General features: G+C 41.3%; 1 protein-coding gene across 2 annotated transcripts in view; it reads right to left on the bottom strand.

Annotated features, from left to right (window-relative positions):
• Positions 1 to 5047: 5047 nt before the first annotated feature.
• The window catches only part of GFI1B (growth factor independent 1B transcriptional repressor), a 36102-nt gene continuing 18157 nt past the window's right edge, over positions 5048 to 22992 (bottom strand). For both annotated transcript variants that reach the window (XM_033961245.1, XM_033961246.1), the window contains 5 exons: positions 16821 to 16928; positions 12233 to 12504; positions 10301 to 10438; positions 9343 to 9508; positions 5048 to 6708 (listed from right to left, as the gene is read on the bottom strand). In XM_033961245.1, coding sequence (XP_033817136.1) covers positions 6506 to 6708; positions 9343 to 9508; positions 10301 to 10438; positions 12233 to 12504; positions 16821 to 16928 — 887 coding nt within the window. In that variant the 3' untranslated portion in view covers positions 5048 to 6505. The remainder of the gene's footprint in view (positions 6709 to 9342; positions 9509 to 10300; positions 10439 to 12232; positions 12505 to 16820; positions 16929 to 22992) is intronic.

Here is a 22992-nt window from a genome sequence, read left to right as displayed (position 1 = left end):
GAACTGGTGCAATTTAACATATTTATAAATGATCTGAAAATTGGAACAATAATTGAGGTGATTAAATTTGCAGATGATACTAAACTCTTCAAAGCTGTTAAAACACATTCAGACTGTGAAAAATTGCAGCAAGACTTTAGGGCTTCCAAATGGCAGATGAAATTTAATGTGGAAAAATGCAAAGTGATGCAAATTGGGAAGAATAATCCAAATCACAGTTACCGAATGCTAGGGTCCACATTAGGGGTCAACACCCAAGAAAAAGATCTAGGTGTCATTGTAGACAATATGTAACACTATCTGCTCAATGTGTGGTGGCAGCCAAAAAAGCAAACAGGATGCTATGAATTATTAGGAAAGGAATGGTAAATAAGACCAAGAACATTATAATGCCTCTCTATCATGGCCTCACCATGAGTATTGCAATCAGTTCTGGTCACCGTATCTCAAAAAAGATATTGTGGAATTAGAAAAGATTCAAAGAGCAACCAAAATGATAAAGGTTAGGGCTCTTCAGCTTAGGAAAGAGATGGCTGATTGAGATTTACAAAATCTTGAGTGGTGTAGAACAAGTGAAAGTGAATCAATTTTTTTACTTTAAAAAAAATTACAAAGACTAGGGGGCACTAGATGAAGTTACATGGAAATACCTTTAAAACAAATAAGAGGAAATATTTTTTCCTCAAAAGTAGTTAATCTCTGGAACCCATTGCTGTAGGATATGGTTACAGTGATTAGCATAGCTGGGCTTAAAAAAGTTTGGATAAGTTCCTAGAGGAAAAAAACCATAGTCAGCTATTGAGATAGACATGGGAAAGCCACTTCTTGCCCTGGGATCGGTAGCATAGAATTTCGCTAATATTTGGGTTTCTGCCAGGTACTTTGTAACATGGATTGGCCATTGTGGACACAAGATACTAGGCTAGACAGACCATTGGTCTGACTCAGTATGGCTATTCTTATGTTCATATTATACAGAAGTTTCCCTTTTCATTCTGCTATGGGAAGTCTTTTATTTTTCTCTGCTTTGGAAAATATGCATCTCTAGTTCTTGAGAATTTTGTAGAGTATAAGGAGGAAATGCACTTTTATTTCTGCTTCTCCAGTGTAACATTGCACGTGGATCCTAACTTCTTGGAGGATTCCATGACACACACACCTACCTCTATATATCTATCTATATTTGGTGAAGGGTTTCTGTGTTGTGCATCTGAGAGGCTCTAGTGTTTTCAATTATTATGCTATTTAAGCCAATTTAAAAATGTAGGTTCCACGTGGAAAATCAGCTAAGTGCCACTTATAGAATTAGGGGTTTAAGGCCTACAAGCTGGGCTAGAGCAGCAGGGCTCCTTGCAGTGTTTCCGTAGCCACATCGGAGGACTCCAAATCAATCTCATCTGTCTATATCCTTCTATTTTCTCTGCGACTCCTTTATTTATTTATTTAGTGGGATTTATTAACTGCCTTTTCATGAAGAGATTCACCCAAAGCAGTTTACAATACATTGAATAGTAATCAGGTACTGCTTACTTGCCCCCTTAGCTCTTTCTCTTTCTCTCTTTCTTCTCCCTCTGTATCTCTCCCTCTCCCTTTGTCCATCCCCCTCTTTTTTCTTTCTGTCTGTCACTCCCACTCTCCCTTTTTATTTTTGTCATCTCTCTCTCATTTTCTTTCACTCCTACTCTCTCTGTCCATGACTCATCCCCCTTTTTTTCATCCCTTTTCTTTCTTTCTCTCCCATCCTCTTTTTCTATCCCTTTCAATAGGAAGAATTATTTTGCATGCCGCTTATTTGCTAAACAAAATAGCAGCAATATTGGGCCTTTTTTTTTTTTTTTTTTTTTTAGCCAAACAAAGGGATTAAAACAGGGACAGACTGAGATGAAGTGAGAACAATCAGTCCTTTTTCACTAACTGTAAAGGGAGAAAAAGCCTAGTTAAGTTTAGATTATATATATATATTTTTTGGTCTGTTTTCTCAACTATTCGTAATTGTTTCTTTGGGGTGGGAGTTGAGAGCATTCTTTACCCATGCTTTTTCATGTACTGTGGTCCCCTGAAGAAGACAATGAGTTCTGACCTTGGACATGGGGGACCCTAAATTCTGAAGTGCACTGCCAATCCAATTGAGGGAAAAGGAGAGAGGAAGAGACAGACACTGGAGTCAAAAGAAGAGTGAGAGAAAAGGGGAGAGATGCAGGAAGAGCATGAAGTAGAGTGTGAATACCCCCCCAAAAAAAAAAATTAAAAGGGGGGAGACCTACAGTAAAACTAGACAGAAAGAGGCAGGGAGAAGGAAATGAGAGAAAAGAGACAGAAAGAAGCATGCATGCATACACACAAACACAGGAAAATATACAGACACAAATATATAATATGCAATGGCTCTAGGTCTGGATAATACACACTGGGATAGCACAAACTGCCTCTAATGCCCCCAGGAATAATAACACCTGTGATGCAATCAGAATCAAACTGACTCCCAGCTTTTTATTTGGTTGTTAAATAGAATTATCACTGACAAGCAAATCAGTGTTTGAACTCGGTGCAACTGACTGTAGTGATATCTCATGCTCCCGGTGGCACTAGCCTGCTCATTGCACAGATAGAGATGGGGGTAACATCAGATGGATTCTCTGGGGCTGAAACTTCTGGCACGCCAGTACTGAAATGGATGGATACTATACAGTAAAATGCAGATAATAAAAACAAAGAGAGAATCCTGCAAACACAGTCTGAAAGAAATGGCCCTTCATGAGACTGAGAATTGCACATTACCCCTGCATGGATGAACTATCAACCATAATAAAAATCTCTAGCAAGTTTCCTGTAGCCTAAATTTACCTGTGGCTGCTTCTGAACAATAAAAGCTCAGTGCAGGGGCATTTCCATTCTATCAATTATTTACATGCTATGGGACTGAGGAGTGATTGTCTGTTCCAAGAGGTGACTTGTCCTTTCATAACCGGCTTCTTCTGACTGAGATTAATAGGGAAGGGGATGACTGTAAAAGGCATTGCTTTCTACATCTGTTGATTGACCGGTAGCAGTGTTGCTTTTCTTTTTAATGTCTAGGACTCCTGAAAATGAAGGGGTTAATTACACAAGGGCAAGGAAGCACAATGCAAATTGGAAGTGTGATAGTACCAATCCCATGATTTCTGGAACACCCCCCCCCAACACACACACACACCCATCCATGCTATTACACCTCAGTCTCACTTTTCAGTTCAGTGAGACCCCAATCCTCATCCACCCTAAACTCTGCCAATGTAACTAAAGACTGCCTAACATTAGGTGCTGGTTTTGGCATCAATTTTATGAAATGTAAGCACTCATTATAGAATCATGCTTAGCGTCACCCAAGCGTCATAACATTTAGGTACACCATATTATTCCAGGGTTTTCTTCACCTAAAGTTAGACACTAATATCAGAGCCTAACGGCACCTAATTCACATGAAAACATGCCTATGATCCTTCCTTAACCATGCCCACTTTTAGTATAGGCGCCTACTTTTTATAGAATTCAGTTTTTTTGAGTTAGGCGCCTAACTTTCAATTAAGTCCAATTGAAGCTGGTTGTGAGCTGTTGAGTGCCAATATCGGCACCTATTGTTCAATTAACAAGTTTCAAGTTTATTAAAATATTTTTTTGACCGCTTAATCTAATTTCTAGGCGGCTAACATAATAAAATTACATGAAAACAAGTTATACAGTTACATTGAGACGTATATTAAAACTGGGAAAACGGGTTACTTACACAGACATACGGCAACATAAAGGGCAGATGGGGAAGAACTACAATTGATATAGAATAGGCAAAACATAAATGGGTAAAACAATAGGTTAGGTAAAAATTATTTAAAAAAAGATTAAAGTTTGATTATAGAATTAGCCCTTAAAAGGGCATTTTAACAAAAAGCATCTTGGAATAGAAATGTCGTGTGTCCCGGATGACGGGACATTCCAAAAATGACAAAGACAGTGGATAAACAGTCTGTATAGACTAATAAAGAGCCAGGAACATAAAATATTTGAATTTACAGACTTATGACTTATTTATATTATGTTTACAATAGCCGTAAATGATAACGGTGAATAATACAAAACTTTGCTAAAATAATTACGGTTGGAGCCAGCGTAACGTAAAATTTATTACGATAGGAAAAGGTTAAGTTAGGCACCAATATTGGTGCCTAACTTTAGGTGGACTTTATAGAATCAGGGCCTAAATGTCTACCCTTATTAAAGCCTGTCTCCTAGTCCTGAACATTTTTTAAGTTGAGAGGTTCAATGTGTCACCAAATGGAGAGCTCTGGTCTCCTAAAACCTGTTTTGTCAGCTCCCAAGTTTGCCGTGATACTCATACAAGGATACATGAACATACGCCCACTGACAAACAGCACACAAACACTCTGATATAGCCATGTAAACACTTTATTATAGTGGAAAGAACACTGAACTTTTCTACTTCGGGTATTATCTGCGCATAAATCAGACAAACAGGCTGAGTCTCAGAACTCCTGCGGTACAGCCAGTAGTGCAGATCCCATATCAATGGAACAGCACAGAAAAATAGCTCTCCAATGCTCACAGGAAATGATATTTAAATTATATGTGCACTGTAAAAGCAAAAGCAAGGCGGAGGAATGTGCTTGGAGGCGACTAAAGTTAGGCACCTAAATAAATATGCGCTGAAAGTTAGGTGCCTGCTTAATTAGTAAATTGGCTTCAATTATGAGCTTTAACAATAAAAATAAAAATTAATCGGGCAAAAGGCACCTATCTTCTTAGGCACAATGCTATAAAAGATAGACACCTAGCAGCACCTAATGCCAGATTATGAGTGTTTACGGGAGGAGGACTTAGGCGCTGCTAGGTGCGATTCTCTAAAGCAGTGGTCCCCCAACCCTGTCCTGGAGGACCAGCCAGTCGGGTTTTCGGGATGACACTAATGAATATGCATGAGAGAGATTTGCATATAATGGAGGTGAAAGGCATGCAAATCTGCCCCATGCATATTCATTAGGGCTATCCTGAAAACCTGACTGACTGGTGGTCCTCCAGGACAGGGTTGGGGACCCCTGTTTTAAAGGACTTAGGTGCCTATAATGTATGACTTTAAAACCCTGGCCTACATTACAAGTGCTTAAGTTTTAAGTTAGGCCCTGCTAGACCCGATTCTGTAAAAGGCGCCCAAGCATGATTGACAAGCAATAGGCACATACCGTAGGTGCCTATCTTTTTAGATGCCGTTTCCAGAATTTCCCCCTTGTTGCATGCACAGAAGAGTTTTGTGTGTAAATGTAGCTCTTGTCTACACGCACCAGGCAAACCTGACTGTGAAGCACGCATTGGTATTATTCTTCAGTGCCTTTAAATATATGCTTTTCAATCTTTTTACTTGGAAAGCTTATATTTAAGCACAGAAAGGTGCCAGTGTGTGCTTTCACTTTCAGGTTTGCTCAGACTCGTGTACATTTATTTCTCAGTACCAGCATTTACAGCAGGGGTGTCCAACCTTTTGGCTTCACTGGGCCGCAATGGCCGAAAAAAATGTTTCTGGGGCAGCACATGTGTAAACGCTGCAGTAAGACACAGAAGGGAGCCAGCAAGACGGTAAACACCCAGGGGCAGCAAAGGAAAACACTGCATTGCCCTCGACTGGGGCCACACAAAATACTTCACTGGGCCGCAGGTTGGACACCTCTGATTTACAAGCTTGCACAGACTTTCTTCTGCTTCCAAAAGAAATCAAAGCTGGCAGATTTTAAACTGGAAATCAAAAGAAATCCTCTCCTCTTTCCACTGCCAACTCCAAGCTGGCATTATTTTTCCAACGGTAAGAACAGGGTTTGTTTGTGTGCTGTTCTCTGAGCATTGGGAAGATATAGCAAAGAATGTCATTAACATACATTTGATTACATTTAAATACAATTTGTAGCCATCTCTGGTGCTCACATTGTTTCCTGTGCTAAAGCCCTCTGAGCATTCCATGCAGATTTATATGCATGCTTTTCCCACACTAATTGGCCTTACCGCCAGTGGTAGATTTGGAGAATCAGCTTGATGGAGTCCTGAGTAGCATGTATGTTAAAGTCTAAGCCCAAATTTCCGCTACAAAAACTAGGACCCACTTTTAAAACTGGAACTTACAACTCAGTTTCAAGGTGTTGAATCTAAAGATCATATGATAAGTATCAGAGATTAGAAATCATGGTGTAGGCACTATGAAGCACATATTTCAAATATCTGGCCTAAAACTCAGTGTTCAGATATTGAAGCAAGAATGGAACTTCCAGTATTGGATCTAAAAGTCTTATTGCAGATGCTAGAGATGAGATTTAGGTGCTAGAGACGAAATCCATGTCCTAACTGGGTGTCCAGATCCATGTTTAGAGGCAGTCCATCTGGAACAAAGCTGTATCTATAATTCTCATGTTTCAAGAAATGTTGTTCCCCAGTTTTCTGTCCATAAATATTTATCCACTCTGGTTCTTGATCAGTGTGCAGGATGGCTCAGCTCTCCCTTTAGCCCATGCTGAGTCTCCCGATGTCGGCGGAGGTCCACCTTGCGCTGAAATCCTTTCCCACAGAGATCACAGGTAAAGGGTTTAAAACCTGTGTGCTTGCGACTATGAGTGATCAAGTTGGAGCTCTGGCTGAAGGCTTTTCCACACACCTGGCATTTGTGGGGTTTTTCACCTGAAAGAGAGAGGCAGAAACACACCAGTTAGGAATGGGTGAAATCCCAGAAAGCTAATACCAGAGGGAGACTGGTCTTACCTGACTAATTGTTTATGAATGATTAGTTCCTTCCTCTACCCCAAGAACAAGAGTGCAAGTAAAGCCCCACTTTATATAAAACAATAGAGATCAGACCTGAGATATAGATCCAGTGGTATTTTAGACACAGACTGTCAAATTTTATATAGTCTGTCTAAAGTTAGGTACCTAACTTAATTAATAGACTTATGTGGTGCGGTAATTGGCATTTAACACCCTATAATTGGCTTTAATTAGACAAAATTTAAAGTTAGGCACCTAACACAAAAAAATACAATTTTGTAAAAAGTAGGCACTTAGGGCATGATTCTACAAATGGGCATCTTGATTGTAGTTGGTGGTAGGCGTCCTACTGCTGTCTCACAACCAATCAGGACACATGTTTAAAAAAACAAATGCAGGTGGGGAAGGACACGCAGAGATGCTTATGGATGCCCAAGGTGGGTGTGGGCATGATCTCCACTAGAGGTGGCCTTGGGCATCCATAAACATCCCTACGTGTCCTTCCCTGCCTGCATTTTTAAAAAAATGTGTGTCCTGATTGGTTGTGAGACAGTAGTAGGACGCCTACCGCCGCCTACAATCAAGGTGGTTGATGCCTGGAATGCACTCTTGAGGGAGGTGGTGGAGAGGAAAATAGTGACAGAGTTTAAAAAAAAAAAAGCATGGGATGAACACAGAGGATCTCTAGTCAGAAAATAATGGATATATATTGAACGAAGGCCAGTACTGGGCAGACATGCACAGTCTGTTTCCTGTATATGGCCATTCAGTTGAGGACGGGCTGGGGAGGGCTTCGATGGCTAGGATTGTTAAGAGGGGCTAGAGTGAGCTTTGATGGAGACTCCAGTAGATGGAACCTAAACACAGTACCGGGCAGAGCTCTGGGTTTCTGGTCCAGAAAAATCAAAGTAAAAGAACAATTTAAATTAAGTCATTAATTTATAGAGAGTGTACGGTTGGCCAGACTGGCTGGACCATTTGGGTCTTTATCTGCTGTCATTTACTATATTTACTATGTTATAGAGTTTCCCCCTTAGTCCAAAGCGCTTACCTAAAAGTGTACATGGTTAGAGGCGGCTCACGGGTGTGTTTTCAGTTTGGTGCCTTTTTGTGAATTAAGTGCTATTAAGCACCTAATTTAGGCGCAGGTATTTAGGTGAAGAAAACTTGGGCATAAATTGGGTGTACCTAAAGTTAGGATGCCTGGTAACACCTAAGTCTCCTTAGGTGGCACTAAGCGTGATTCTATACATTAAGCCTCACTTTTATAGAATAACAATTAGTGCCAACTAGTCGTCGCTAATTTTTATGGCGGACTATATAGAATTGGGCCCAGAGTCTTTTCTAACATACCTGCAGAAGCACACCTGTATTTGCTGGCACATTCAGAGGGAGCATCCATTTTACAAAGATATACATATGTTGAAAAAATGAATGGCACAGACCCAGCAGCTTCCACATGGAAATGTTGGTACTTACACATGGAAGAGGTGATTCTGAAATTTCTACTTGTAAGTGGTTCCATACCCACATGCAGCTGCCCCATTTTATAAACCACACACAAAAGCAACCCTTCTAATAATATAAAGATAGCAACCATTAAAATGCTCCTAGAATATGCTCAGAGGACATGTCATGAAACTAATGATCAGCAAACTCTAAACAAATCATAATTGATGGCATGATTAGGCAGACTAGATAGGCCATATGGTCTTTATCTGCCTTCATTTTTCTATTTTCTATTTTTATTTTTTTTATCATAGCAAGATTTTTTTCATGTAATGCACAATTAAGCTGTGGAATCTGTTGCCAGAAGAAATGGTCAAGGCAACTAACATATTAGGTTTCAAAAGAGGACTGAACAGGTTCCTGGAGGAAAAGTCTATAAAAATTATTAGCCAGGTAGATGTGGAAGAGCCATTACTCACCACTAGAATGAATTTCAAGAACTAGATCCACATTTTGGGGCTCACTGGGTACTTGTGACCTGGACTGGCCACTGTCCAAAACAGGATGTTGGGCTCCATGGACTGACCATGGCTTTTCTTATGTTCATATCTCTTTTGGGGAGTGCAAAAGTCATCTCACAGCTATTCTGATCTCCCAATGTTTTTGTTTCCATCCTCTTGTTATTAAGGAATCATCTGCAACTGCATTTATCTCACCATTTTAAAAAATTCTATCAGCATTTTTATCTTTTCCATCTTTCATGTGAAAAAAAAATTAACTGATGTTTCTCCTACCTCCACACAATGTCATACCATGTCTTCTAGTTCTACAGCTTCCCTTAGTCTAGAAAGAGTTTGCTTGTTGTGTCTGAATACCTTTCAGGTATCATATCTCCCCTATACTTCCTTTCCTCACATCTCATGCGTTTTTATGTAGACATGCACTGTTTTGGTTGCTTTTCTCTGGACTGCCTCTAGCCGCCAAACCTGAGCACACTAATGCTTCACTAATGATTTTTACAAAAGCCTGATCACCTCCTTTATTACCAGTTAAGCCTCTCTGTGCAGCTTCAGCTCTAACCATGTGTGATATGTTTCATACCTGTATGAATGTAGGTATGTTTCTTCATGTCAGATTTCTGGTGGAAGCGCTTGCCACAGTACTGGCAGGGGTAAGGCCGTGTGTCTGAGTGGATCAAGAGATGGGTGGACAGGGTGGATGATCGTTTAAAAGTTTTTTGACACATTTTACACTCAAAATTTCTTTCCTATTGGAGAAAATGAAAGATCTGTTATAAGCTATGATCTGAGTATAGGAAAGACATTTATTACAATCTAAAATACAGATAAGAGATAAAAAAAGGATTTCGTTTTTCAGTAAAAATTGTGTTGGTGGATTTTTCTAAGCACAGAAATTACTCATTTTTGGAATGTTAATGTTTTACTCATTTTGGAATGTTAATGTTTTGTGCTGTGTTTTATATACAGGCAGTCCTCGGGTTAAGAGCGAGTTACGTTTTTAAAGCTGTTCTTAAGTCGAATTTGTATGTAACTCAGAACTTGTAGATTTTAAGATTCTTGCTGCTTAGCTCTGCTCCCAGCTGACAAAAGGGCCATCTGTCCCTCCAGTGTTCCCTCTAAGGTACAGCATGCACAACCACACACTGTTCTTAATGTGGCCAATGCATCATTCCTGAATCTGCTGCAGGAGAAGTGTAGGAATCTATGCCACTGGAAATACTGCTCAGTAAAATCAAATGAAGCCACAACCACGTTCTTAAGTACGATTTGTACTTAAGTCGGGTGTTTGTAACTCAGGGACTGCCTGTAATACCCTAACCTTGGGATATTCAACCCAGTCCTCAGGACACATCTGGCTAGTCAGAATTTCTGGATATCTACAATGAATAGGCATGAGATAAATTTCCATGTATCTCCTCCATTATATTCATTATGGGTATCCTGAAAATCTGACTACTTGGGGGTGTCCTGAGGATGGGATTGAGAACCCTAGACCTAATCAGAAACTATTTTCTGGTTGGTGCATTCTGGCCACAGACCTGAGAGTGGACATTCATGTGTTGCTCCAGACTCACAGCATGGCCAAAGGTTTTTCCACAGATGTCACAAGCAAAGGGCCGCATCCCACTGTGGGACCTCCGCACGTGGACCTCTAGTCCATGCGGCGTGGAAAATACCTATAAAAAGAAAGATCTAGGTGACAACTGTACCTATCTGTTTCCTTATTTTTAGTTCCATATTGTCTTTGACTTTTCTGCCACTGATAGATTTAATGAAACTAATTGCAATATTTCAGGTTTCTGAGAGATGTACTACAGAATAGACATCTTATACAAAGGAAAGCATGAACAGTTAGTGAGGAAAATAAAAGCTGTATGCTTTAGAAGTCTAATACACTTCTCCCTCCAAATTCACGGGTTTAGAACTCATGACTTTGGTTATTTGCGAGTTTCTAAACCCTGACCTCTCCACACTGTACCTGATGGCCTAGCGGTGAAGCAGGGCATGAGCGATCTTCCTATGCTCCTGCTCCATGTGAAGCCATCAACAAAAATGGCTGCTGTTGAGTTCCTGCTATAGTTTCGTGAGACCACAAGAACTCATGGCAGCCATTTTTGTTGAAGGCTGTGCATGGGACAGGAACATAGGAAAATCGCTTCTGCGCCACTTCACAGCTAGACCACCAGGTAAGGTGTGGAGAGATCCGGGAGGCAGGAGGGTGGCGGGGGTGGGTCAGAGTTGGCCCTAAAAGTTATTCATAATTTTTCCATATTCACGGGCCGGCTCTTCCCCTAACCTCCGCAAATATGGAGGGAGAAGTGTAGTTCTTGAAATTCCATTCACAGAGGATTCCATTAGGTTGAAACCATGAGGGATTTCAAACACACCAAGTCATGACAGTATAATATTTATGGCATTTGTACTCAGTGATACCTTCAGTGGCATAGCAAGGGTGAGTGGTACCCGGAGCAGTGGCACCCCTCCCTGCCCTCTTCTCCGTCTCCACCCGTTCCTTCTTGACCCCCCTGTTGCATGCTCGCCTCTTCCCTTCCCCCGTACCTCTTTAATTTTCCCAGTGCGAGCAGCATTACAAACTTGCTACCCGCGTCGTGTTGGCTCTCCCTCTGATGTCACTTTCTAGGGCATCAGAGAGAACCAACAGCAATGCGGGCAGCAAGTTTGTGATACGACTCATGCTGCAAAAATTAAAGAGGTACGAGGGAAGAGAAGGGGAGCATGTGCATGGCGGGGGGGGGGGAGTCAGGAAGGAGCAAGAGGAGGACAGGTGCTGGCACTCGCACCAAGACAGCGCCCGGGATAGACTGTCCCCCCTTATTATGCCACTGAATACTTCCAAAGAGAGATAAGAATATGTCATTGTTGACTATTCAGTTGCACTGGTGCTAGAGAGACTAGCTCAGGGTAAAAAAGGGAAGCATCATATTCGTAGAATGGAAGTGATTTCTCCAAAATCATACAGAGAACAAGTGTCAGAATTAGGAGCCTTCCTGATTCATAGTTCAGTACTCTAACCACTAGACTACACCCGCCTGCATCTAAGGTCTGCCCAATCATTAGGCAGGACTAGGCAGTCACCTAGGGTGGTAGATTCTGGGGGGCACAGAGGAGCACTAGACAAACTCAAAGAACAAGAGGTACTTTTACCAGCAGGGAGTGTGAGCAGTTTTCATATAGCCCATTACCCAGATAGGACCTAATAGTTAATTGGGGAGGGGGACGTAAAACTGAAGATTTGCCTAGGGAATTTCATAGCTTTTTCACTAGCCACATTCAAATACTCCTTCTCTCGGAGGTTGGTGGGATAACACCAAAGCAAATGTATCCTCACGCATGGATAAATGCATTACTTAGGAACGCTAAACTGTGTGCACCAATCTCTCAATATTAAACACATCTACGGCCACTACAACATTTGTCCCACTTGCAGCAGACACCCTGGAAGAACTCACCTTGCTGCACCTAACGCAGTGGAAAGCCTCCATGTCTGGCGAATAGCGTAAACTGTAATCGATGGGATGATCATTCTCGGGCTTGGGGGAGCTTGATGGGAGATGACTATATAGGCTGACTGACCGCTCCAGCAGTGCAGGGGGCACATTGGATGACAGCTGCCGAAATCCATAGGGAGCGTGGAAGGAGTCCCAGGAGAAACTGGGCTTGTAAAAGGCAGGCATAGAGGGTGAGCTGTAAGATTTGATCGGCAGAGGTGAAAGTGCTGTTCCTGAAGAGGCAAAGAAAATGGATTCAGGACAAGAAAAGGGAACAGAAACACCCTGACAAGAGACCTGAAGCCCCTCGTCTTGCTTCTTTTCCAAATTACCTTTACTTGTACAACAGACTTGTATTCTACATTTAACTATTACAGCTAATTAGGATCAGTTTTAACTAATATGCTTATTACAGTAGTATTTAACTAGTATGTTGCCCAGGTACATTGGTGTTAATATTGCATTCACACTGTGACACCATATACCAGATTGGTCTGGATTCGGTAAATGGCATCCAAATTTAGGTGCTGGAAAAACTCAGCGCAGAGTACTCTATGTATGGCGCTCTTTGAAGAATAGCACTTAAAGCCCACTCCTGGGCCCAAATTTGAGTGCTGGCATTTACTCCAGCTGAAACCTGAAAAAATGCTGCTGCAGTTTTGTGTGGGAATAACTCTGCATGCAAATTTTGGGAATGCCCCTATCTTGTACCCTTTTGAGTTTCACACTAGGGGATTTAGGTGCATGGGGTTATAAAGAAGATAACCGCAATGACTGAAATCCTCACTATTCGGATTCAACACCAGGATGGCAATAGGGCTTTCAAAGTCATTGATATCAATGATTCCAACAACTGTATTTCTGGCTTCAGCTCATCTCATTGCCTCCTTAAGTAGCGTAGTTTATCTATTTACTTCTGTATCACTTGTCCAGAAATAAATACTAGTAGACAGCTTAAATTCTTTTTACTTATCGTTTTAATGCCGTGTCTCTAGCATGCCCCGATGGGACCCATTTTGCCCAAAAGGCTTTCTTAGTCTTACTCTAGCCCTAAGCAAGGAAGGATGCCATATGTGAGCTCCTCCATGAACCCTTGAGAAAGCCTTTTGAGCACAACGGGTCCCGTCGGGGCATGCTAGAGACACGGCATTAAAACGATAAGTAAAAATAATTTAAGCTGTCTACTAGTATTTATTTCTGGACAAGTGATACAGAAGTAAATAGATAAACTACGCTACTTAAGGAGGTAATGAGATGAGCTGAAGCCAGAAATACAGTTGTTGGAATCATTGATATCAATGACTTTGAAAGCCCTATTGCCATCCTGGTGTTGAATCCGAATAGTGAGGATTTCAGTCATTGCAGTTGTTTCCATTTGGCCTCACTTCTTCATCTTTTATAGTTTTCTAGTTATAAAGAAGATCTCAGGAAAATGCATATGCAAAATCTAATTTAAGCCAATTACTACCAAATTAAAGCCAATTACTGGTTACCTGTCAAGTCTTGTATTGTCTATAACATTCTTGTACTGATTTTTAAAGATATTCACTGTAAGATCCCTTTGTATTTGACACAAATGATGTCGCTTTATCAACCCCTTAGATTATTAAGGTCTGAGAGAATGATGCATTTGTCAATGGATGGGTTTGTACACAGTGGCGCAGTAATGGGGGACAGTCTGCCCCGGGCGCAGTCTTGGTAGTAGCACTAGCACCCGTCAACCTCTCTGTCTACCCTCCCCCGGTCCTTCCCATCCCCCCCCTGCTGTGTGCGTGCGCCCCTTCCCTTCCCTCCCCTCCCCTCATACCTCTTTAATTTTCTCTTTGAAAGCAGCATTATGAACTTGCTGCTCACATCGGTGTCACCTCTCTCTGATATCACTTCCAGGCCCCGCACCTAGAACGTGACATCAGAGGGACAGCCGACAAGACGCAGGCAGCAACTTTGGGATGTTGCTCCCGCCTGGAAAATTGAAAAGGTAGAGGGGAAGGGAATGGGGTGCGTTCACGGCTGGGGGGGGGGTCAGGAAGTAGCGGGGGAGGGTGGAGAAGAGGGTGGGGGAAGGGTGCCATCCCAGGCGCCACTCGCCCTCGCTACGCCACTGTTTGTACATATGCACGATGAAATCATAAGAGCAGCTGTAATTTCAATAGCAGGAGTAGTACTATGGAACAAATTGACTTAAGATCACTTTCTGATCTGAAATTTAAAAAGGTATTGCAAACTACTCTGTTTAAAGAAGCTTTTCATTAGGGAGTAATGCTATAATGAATTTACAGAATGCTGTTTTAGATTATTATTATTATTATATGCTATGCGTTATTTGATAGTTATATATGTATTTTTGTAAGCCACTTAGGTTTAAGTGGGTTAAACTAAACTAAACTTTAAGTTTGTATACCGCATCATCTCCATAAAGATAGAGCTCGGCACGGTTTACATGTAAATTCAATAAATGAGGGAAGCACATAATAAGAAATTAGAGGTTATGAAGAGGATAGCTAGCTTTACATTTTAAATAGATAGCTTTACGTTTTGGAGAAAAGCCAGGTTTCCAGATGCTTTCATTAGAAATGTTATAAATAAATAAATACTACAATAATTAATACAATAATTAATTGTTAACCCAATTTATTGCTAGTTCATGGCTTATAAGCTAATTAATTTGCATATGTATCTTTGATCTGGATGCAAATTTTGGTGCCCAACTCATATGTAATCCAGTGGTAAATTCAGACAGCATCTAGTCCGCCTAGCTTGCTTCCTTGCATATTACCCTATAGCCCGATTGATCTCTGATTTTCCCTTTATTTCTGTTCAATTAAAGAACCTCAGTACTGATCCATGAATTCTGTTATTGATTTTTCATCCAGCATCATTAAGCTGAAACTGTTCACAGACACAGAGGCATGAAAAAAAGTAACCAGAAAAACACAAAAAAAATTATAGAGTTATGCAGGGTGTATATAGTATACAGAGAAAGCATAAGTGTATGGAGAGGGGATCAATTTTATGAAAGCAATAACAGTTTATTTATTGGGCAGAAAGGATAAGATAGTTTGGTCTTTATCTACCATCATCAATAATGTATACTGATGTATAAAAGAGTTTTAAAAACACATAAATTGCACAGAATTTAAAAATAGGTGTATCATAATTTGTTAAAATAACCCAATCAAGACAAGCTGAAAAGATAGCTTTAGTCATATGCAATGTTGTTGGGGTTTTATTTTTATTTTTATATATTTTTGCATTTTCAGTACAGAAATATTTTGCCCAAGTGCCACAAGATCATTATATGAAATTCTTCCAAATGCTTTATTAAAACCCTCTCACTCTAGTGAATTTAGCTTTATCTTCTGGCCAAACAGTTTTAAATCTGACTCCTACACATAAGCAGGAAAGCACTATTTCTGACTCCTCCAGAATTGGATTTATTTAAAAACTGCATCATCCAGATAGAGCCGTTACTTTCAACATGTTTTTATTAAGGGTCCTAAACTTCACTGCCGTGATGAAACATCAGTTCTACTTGATAACATGCAACGAGACCCAGAAACCTGCAACAAGTAATAATGCATCCCTCATTTGGGGGGGGGGGTCTAATTTATCAAGATCTTTTCTCATAAACAAATATAGGGGGGAAAAAAACAAGAGGCATGCATTCGTGAGCAGGCATTCAATTTGTCTGGAAACCAAGAAATATAAAGCCCACACAATCCTATGAATTTAACATCCTTACAATTGATTAAAGTGACTCATACAGTGCGTCCAAAGAATGAATACATGAAACAACGATGAAAAAATGCTTGACAATCAGGAGCAATTTGTTTAAAATGAGCACAAACCAAACTTTTCTTTTTATTTATTTTTTTGAGAGGGGAAATTTACAGATCCCTAAATAAAAGCCCCGGTGAGTCAGACTCTCTTATGAGTTCCTTTTCTAGCGTTCTTTTTCTTCTGCAAAATATGTGCTTCCTGGGCATTCATTATATTAATCAGGTTTTTAATGTTGCTGCCATTGCCAGCTTCCTTTCTAAGATAAACATTTTGAGGGTCTTAAATCTCATCTCACCTATGGTCTGGCTTAGGGTTACCACCTGGATAGGCCTGCTCTTGTGATCAGAAGCTAAGCAGCGTCAGGTCTGGCTAGTTCTTGGCTAGGGGACCACTGGGGAATATCAGGTTCTGTAGCCCTATATTGGGCAGCAACAATATAGTGGAGCCACACACTGCACAGAAGGCAATGGCAAACCACTCCTGTACTCTGCCTTGAAACATCACAGGGAGGATGCCTCACTGTGCACACAGCCACAGGTCAGTGATCAACTCAAAGGCTTGACAACACACACAAGCCTTATCTCATAGATCTTTTGGTGTAATTTTCTTAGACTGTGGTCAGTATATTGTCTCCCAGGTTTTTCAAAGTACTGCCAAGAATTTGCATAGATTTGCTGGGAAATCATATCAAGTGGGCCCAATGAGAATTTTGGAGTGCATGGTAGAATGTAGGTTACAGAGTAGGATGGCATTGTAGAGGGGTCCTTACCTTGCAGATGGGGCAGAGATGCTGCTGCCTGTTGGACACTCTCTTTGTCTTCGGTTTTAACGTGACAGTAGTGTTGGCACATCCCCGTCAGGGACCCATCACCATGGCCTGAGGACAAAGCAGCGTAAAAAAGGTAAAGGGGTGGGACTTGATATACCATTTTTTTTCTGTGTACTTTACACAAATCTGAAGGAAAAAGCAATACATAAATTATGCCCCCACAGTCTTTTATAGTTTTTCTTTAATGCTCTTTAATTTTAGATTTCACAGGCTTCAGCGGTGTCACTCAGAGCTCAAGCTTTCTCATTGCAATGAGATTCACACACCCACCTCCTCATCAGCCTTTCTTACTGACTTACGCTTTTAACTTTTAGCTTTTTTACTTCATTACATGTCGTCATTAACCTCATACTTATATAGTATTAAAGAAGTTTAATGGCAACAAACTTATCTTTAAACATAGTGCTTTTCGGCACTTGGACGACCTGTCTTTTAGGTCAAACAAGTGCCGACTTGGGTGGTTTTTAGATGTGTTTAAGTTTCGATTATGAGCCCCATAGTGTCTGTCGGCCCGGGGGAATATTTCCAACATGTTTCGCCTCACAGAGTGGCTTTATCAAGGACTTTCCCTACATATGGAGAGATGGAAAATAATTATTTTCATATTAATCATTCACTAGCTTATACTAACTTAGACTAAAGCTCTACACACCCAGCTTTTCCTGCCGTAACACACTGATTGCCCTCATTTCCAGACATGCAGTGGTTCAGCGTTCTCAATACTTTAAATACGATGAACCCTTTTGGATTAAATCTTGAGATTGAGTAGAATCTCCTACTTTTAGCTATCTCCCCGGTTTTCCTCTACACCTCCCACATTTTCATACCTTATTTGTTCTGTCCTATAATCACTGTAGTTCTACCCCTTCTCCTTTGTGTTTCCGAGTTAGTCTTGTTTTGTTCATTTATATGAGTGCGATGATATATGTTATTTTCCCCCATTTTTAATATTATACATTGCTTAGACATTGTAATAAGCGATTGAATCAAATTTTAAATAAAACTTGAAACTTTGAAAACATGATGTCTTTGATTTGAACCGGGTCAGTCGGTGATTGGTGGGTGGAGTTAAGAACATCATAGGCGGGAGTTAGAAATGTGCATTGAGAACACTGAATCACTGCATGTCCGGAAATATGGGGAGCAATCAGTGTGTTATGTACGTCAGGAAAAGGTGAGTGTGTAGAGTTTTAAGTTAGTATAAGCTAGTGAATGATTAATATGGAAATAATTATTTTCCATCTCTCCATATGTAGGTAAAGTCCTTGATAAAGCTGCTCTCTTAGGTGAAAAATGTTGGATATATTCCCCAGGGCCAATGGGCACCATGGGGCTCATAATCAAAACTTAAACACATCTAAAAATCCACCCAAGTCGGCATTTGGACGACCTAAAAGACAGATCGTCCAATTGTCTATAAGCAAACCTATTTTTTGATGTATCCAGTGACATTTTAGGCCTATGAATTCCACTGTGCACCCAAAGTTAAAAGGGGCATATCTGGATGAGTTAGGGTGAGATGTGGGTCGACCTAGACTTAGTCATCCTGCCGGGAAAATCAAAGGTTTTACAAGACTTCCTGGACAGAACTTATACGTTGTGACTTAGACGATGTATAAACAGGTATAAGTGCCCGAAAAGTATGCAAAGTGACCAGAAAACCACTGCAGAGCCAAAGTAAAGAGCCCTACTCACTCCTCCAGTGTTCACTGACCCCCCCCGCTCACATTCCCGCAAAGATCGGAATAAAAAAACGTACATACCTGTCTCCAGATCATCAGCGCCTAGTAGAGCTGCGCACAGGTCTATTAATTAGCCTGGGGGGTGGGCTAATGAACCATAGAGAGGAGGACCCAGGCCCATTAGCCATTCTAACCACTACATTTATGGTGGAACATGTGTGCTCCCCAAACCTTACTGAACTGCCTGCCATATAGGTACCATCTGCAGCCATAAGGGCTATTGGGGTTGTAGATAGGTGGGTATAGTAGGTTTTGGGGGTATTCTGGGGGGCTCAGCATAACCTATAAGGGAGTTATGGTGAGATGTTTATGTGGCACACTTTTTGTGAAGTTCACAGCAGTGCCCTGTAAGGTACCACACTGTTCTGTTGCACTGCTCTGTTGCCATGTCTGGTTGGCCAGTCCATCACAATGCTAGCCCTTCCCACATCCTAATGATCTTGTTCTGGGTGTTTGGGACTTGGATGAAATTTTGGTCACGAATGTGGTATAAAGATAGATGTACTGGCGGTCTGGATGAACAATAGCCTACACATCCAGATAGATGATTTTTGAAAAAAAACATATTTTAGATGTATTTTTCAAGAATGGGTATTTTCCCACTGCTGGCTTTGGGCATCTAGCATTATGCGTCCCAATCGGACTTAGATGTATGTTTTGATTATTGCCCTCCACAGTTAAAGATAAGTTTGTTGCTATTAAATTTCTTTAATACTATATAAGTATGAGGTTAATGGTAAAATGTAATAAAGTTAAAAGCATATGTCAGTAAGAAAGGCTGATGATGAGGTGGGGTGGGTGTATTTTTAAATGAGGAATGCACTAGTGCAAAACCGATGCAAATCTTCAGGACATCATTCCAGGAGTTTATTGCAAAGGTAGAGTTTGTATTTTGTTTATAACATTCTATTTGTGTGGCCCAATAAATGCTGGAGCAAAACTGGATAGTAGCAAGATATGAATTTCTAAAATTTCATAATGTCAGCCAAGTCATTTTTGTTTTATTCTTTAGTGTCCGAGTACAATAAATAAGAAAAATAAAATACTGTTGAGAGTTGGGATTTTGTATTTAGGCCAGTGCTAGAGTAAACTGAAACACAATTTTGAATTTGAATAAAATGAATTTGAATGAAGCCCAAAGACTGCAGATAACTGCACTTGACATTCCTTCTCCTATGACAGCCGTTAGAAAAGAGCACAATGAGAGAGAAGGGAGGACGTGAGGATAGATGGGGGAGTAAGCATGCTGGAAAAGAGGGTGGGGAGAGTGGGCATAGAATGGACAGGAGGAGAAACTGTGGAAAGGACAGGCAGTTTGAGAGGGTGGGAAGATGCGGGACAGGAGAAGGAAGTGAAGCGGGGGATGGGGGCAGAAAGACAGAAAGGAGAAAGTGAACAGGAGACAGGTGAGAATTCTCTTTACAGGACACACCACATGGTTGTTCTAGCTGCAGTTCTGCCCAAATAGAATGCTAGGTATAATCAAGAAGGGTATTACTACCATAACGAAAGAAGTTATCCTGCCGTTGTATCGGGCGATGGTGCGTCCACATCTGGAGTACTGTGTCCAATATTGGTCGTCGTAACTTAAGAAGGATATGGAGATTCTCGAGAGGATTCAGAGGAGAGCGACACGTCTGATAAAAGGGATGGAAAACCTTTTATACGCTGAGAGATTGGAGAAACTGGGTCTCTTTTCCCTGGAGAAGAGGAGACTTAGAGGGGATATGATAGAGACTTACAAGATCATGAAGGGCATAGAGAGAGTAGAGAAGGACCGATTCTTCAAACTTTCAAAGAATAAAAGAACAAGAGGGCATTCGGAAAAGTTGAAAGGAGACAGATTCAAAACGAATGCTAAGAAGTTCTTCTTTACCCAATGTGTGGTGGACACCTGGAATGCGCTTCCAGAGGACGTAATAGGGCAGAGTACGGTACTGGGGTTTAAGAAAGGATTGGACAATTTCCTGATGGAAAAGGGGATAGAAGGGTATAGATAGAGGATTACTACACAGGTCCTGGACCTGTTGGGCCACCGCGCAAGCAGGCTGCTGGGCGCGATGGACCTCAGGTCTGACCCAGCGGAGGCATTGTTTATGTTCTTATGTTCAGTCCAGCACAGACCTCAAGACCTGTCATTTTCACGGACAGTTAAATCCCTGAGCTCCTTATGCCTTCGCAGTTCCCCAATCTTGCCACAGTCCTTTTGCGCTGATTGAGGCTGACTTTCCATTCCATCTCGTATTATTCTTTGCATGCTTGCAATTCTATTCTGCCTAAAACATAGTCCTGTGGAAAATAAGGAGGATTCTTCACATCAATACAGGAGGTTTTAGTTTCTTTCTTTGAGCTCTACTGAACTGGAAGCTCTAGTCCTGTAGGAATGAAATTGTGGAGGTAGACACAGTGAGAGATAGATCAATTCTTAAAAATTCTTATTAGTACCATGTTTCCCCCCCAAATAAGACAGTGTCTTATATTCATTTTGGGTCCAAAAAACGCACTAGGGCTTATTTTTGGGGATCTTATTTTTTTCATGTACAATAATCATCTCTCCCTTCCTCTCCTCCACCCCAATTCTTCCTCTTTCCTTTCTCTCCCCCATATGTGCAGCATCTTTCCTCCCTTCTCACCCAAACACTTTTGCCCTCCCTCTGCAGCATCTTTCTATCCCTCCCTCCCTCCCTCCCCCATGCAGAACCCTTGAGCAGTATCTTTCTATCCCTCCTTCCCATCCCGCATGCAGCAGAACTCTTGCACAGCATCTTTCTATCCATCCATCCCTCCCTCACTCCCATCCCCCCGTGCAGCAGAACCCTTGAGCAGCATCTTTCTATCCCTCTCTCCCATCCCCCCGTGCAGCAGGAGCCTGCCTCCCACCGCGAGACCGACATACCTCCCTCCAAACAGCAGTATCAGCAGCATTCTAAACTTCTCCCACCGGGGCCTTCCCTGTGCCGCATTGCTGATGACATCATCAGTGATGCGGCAGAGGGAAGAACCCAGCGGGAGAAGTCCACGAAGCAGCCTGTTTAGAGCGCTGCCAATGTTGCTGTTTGGAGAGAGGTATGTCGGTCTCGCAGTGGGAAGGTTGGCAGGGTTCGTATGGGAGGGAGAGATGGAAAGATGCTGCACAGGAGGATGGGTGGGAGGGTCAGCGGGGTTCGGTTGTGCGGCGGGGTGGGTGGGAAGAGCTGCTGCCGGTGAATCCAGGGATAGAGTCGGAGAGTGTTGGGGACATTCGGGAGGGGTTTTGGGGGTCAATCTAACTAGGGTTTATTTTTGGGGTAGGTCTTATTTTGGGGGAAACACAGTAGTAGACTAAAATAACTCCCAACACAGCCATGCTTGGCCCTATATGGGCTGCTTCAACAGTGGCGTATGTAGCATATGTGACCCCTGGGGCCAATCTTTTTTAACACCCCCTCTTCTATTTGAAAAACATGATTTTTAGTAATAATTCATAACTGGCACAACAAGAGCATACCTAGGAAAAGGCAGCATCTTATACACTGCAGTGAGCACTAGAACATCAATACACCCATTGTAAAACTAAACAAGCCATATAGATCGATCCTGAACAGTCAATGCTAGCAGAAAACCATGTCTTTCTTACACACAGAACCACCCTTGCCCAGTATGGAATAAGCAATCACAAACTAAAAATAGAAATATGTAGACAAAAGTTAAACTAAGCCACCAATAAGCCAGACTGCATACAATGCACACCACAGAAACAGTGATACATGTCCCCTAATATTGCACAAAATATAAAGGTACCAAATGTAAGGCCCTCTTTTACTAAGCCACGGTAGAGGTTTCTACTGCAGCCTGGAGCACTAAATGGACTTATATAAGGGAGTGTTGAAAAGTTCTCAGCCCAACCAAGAAGAGAATGACATGGATACGATTCAGTCAATGATCTGAAACAATGTCAAAACATAGAATTTTGTTTCTGCAAATTGGCACTTAACGAAATAAGATTACATGCTTTTCAGCTACAGTGGCAAAATAACGCTCAGAATTTAGAAAGTTGGTTGGTTGGGCTGAGAACGTTTCAGCAATCCCTCATACATTTTTCAATTAGATTTCAGAGGCCAAAACCTCCTTCCTCAAGTCAGTAAAGTATACTGCTGTTATGGTATCCTGTCCTGCCCTGAGGAAACGGGAGTTAGTCTCTCAAAGTTAGTCACAAATGTATTAAAATTAGTACAATAAACATAGCTTAACATAAATTTTTATTTATATACTGCAAAAGCCTTTTGGTTCTACGCAGTTTACAAGAGAGGTAAGGCTGAGTAGAGTCAGCAAACTACAACATAAATTGGCAGGCAGACAACCAAGGAGTTTACAATGTGGTTATAAAACAG

This window comes from Geotrypetes seraphini, chromosome 10 (assembly GCF_902459505.1).
Source record: "Geotrypetes seraphini chromosome 10, aGeoSer1.1, whole genome shotgun sequence".
Classification (NCBI taxonomy): domain Eukaryota; kingdom Metazoa; phylum Chordata; class Amphibia; order Gymnophiona; family Dermophiidae; genus Geotrypetes; species Geotrypetes seraphini.
Note: the sequence above shows the minus strand (reverse complement) of the source record. Positions and strands in the feature narration are given on the sequence as shown.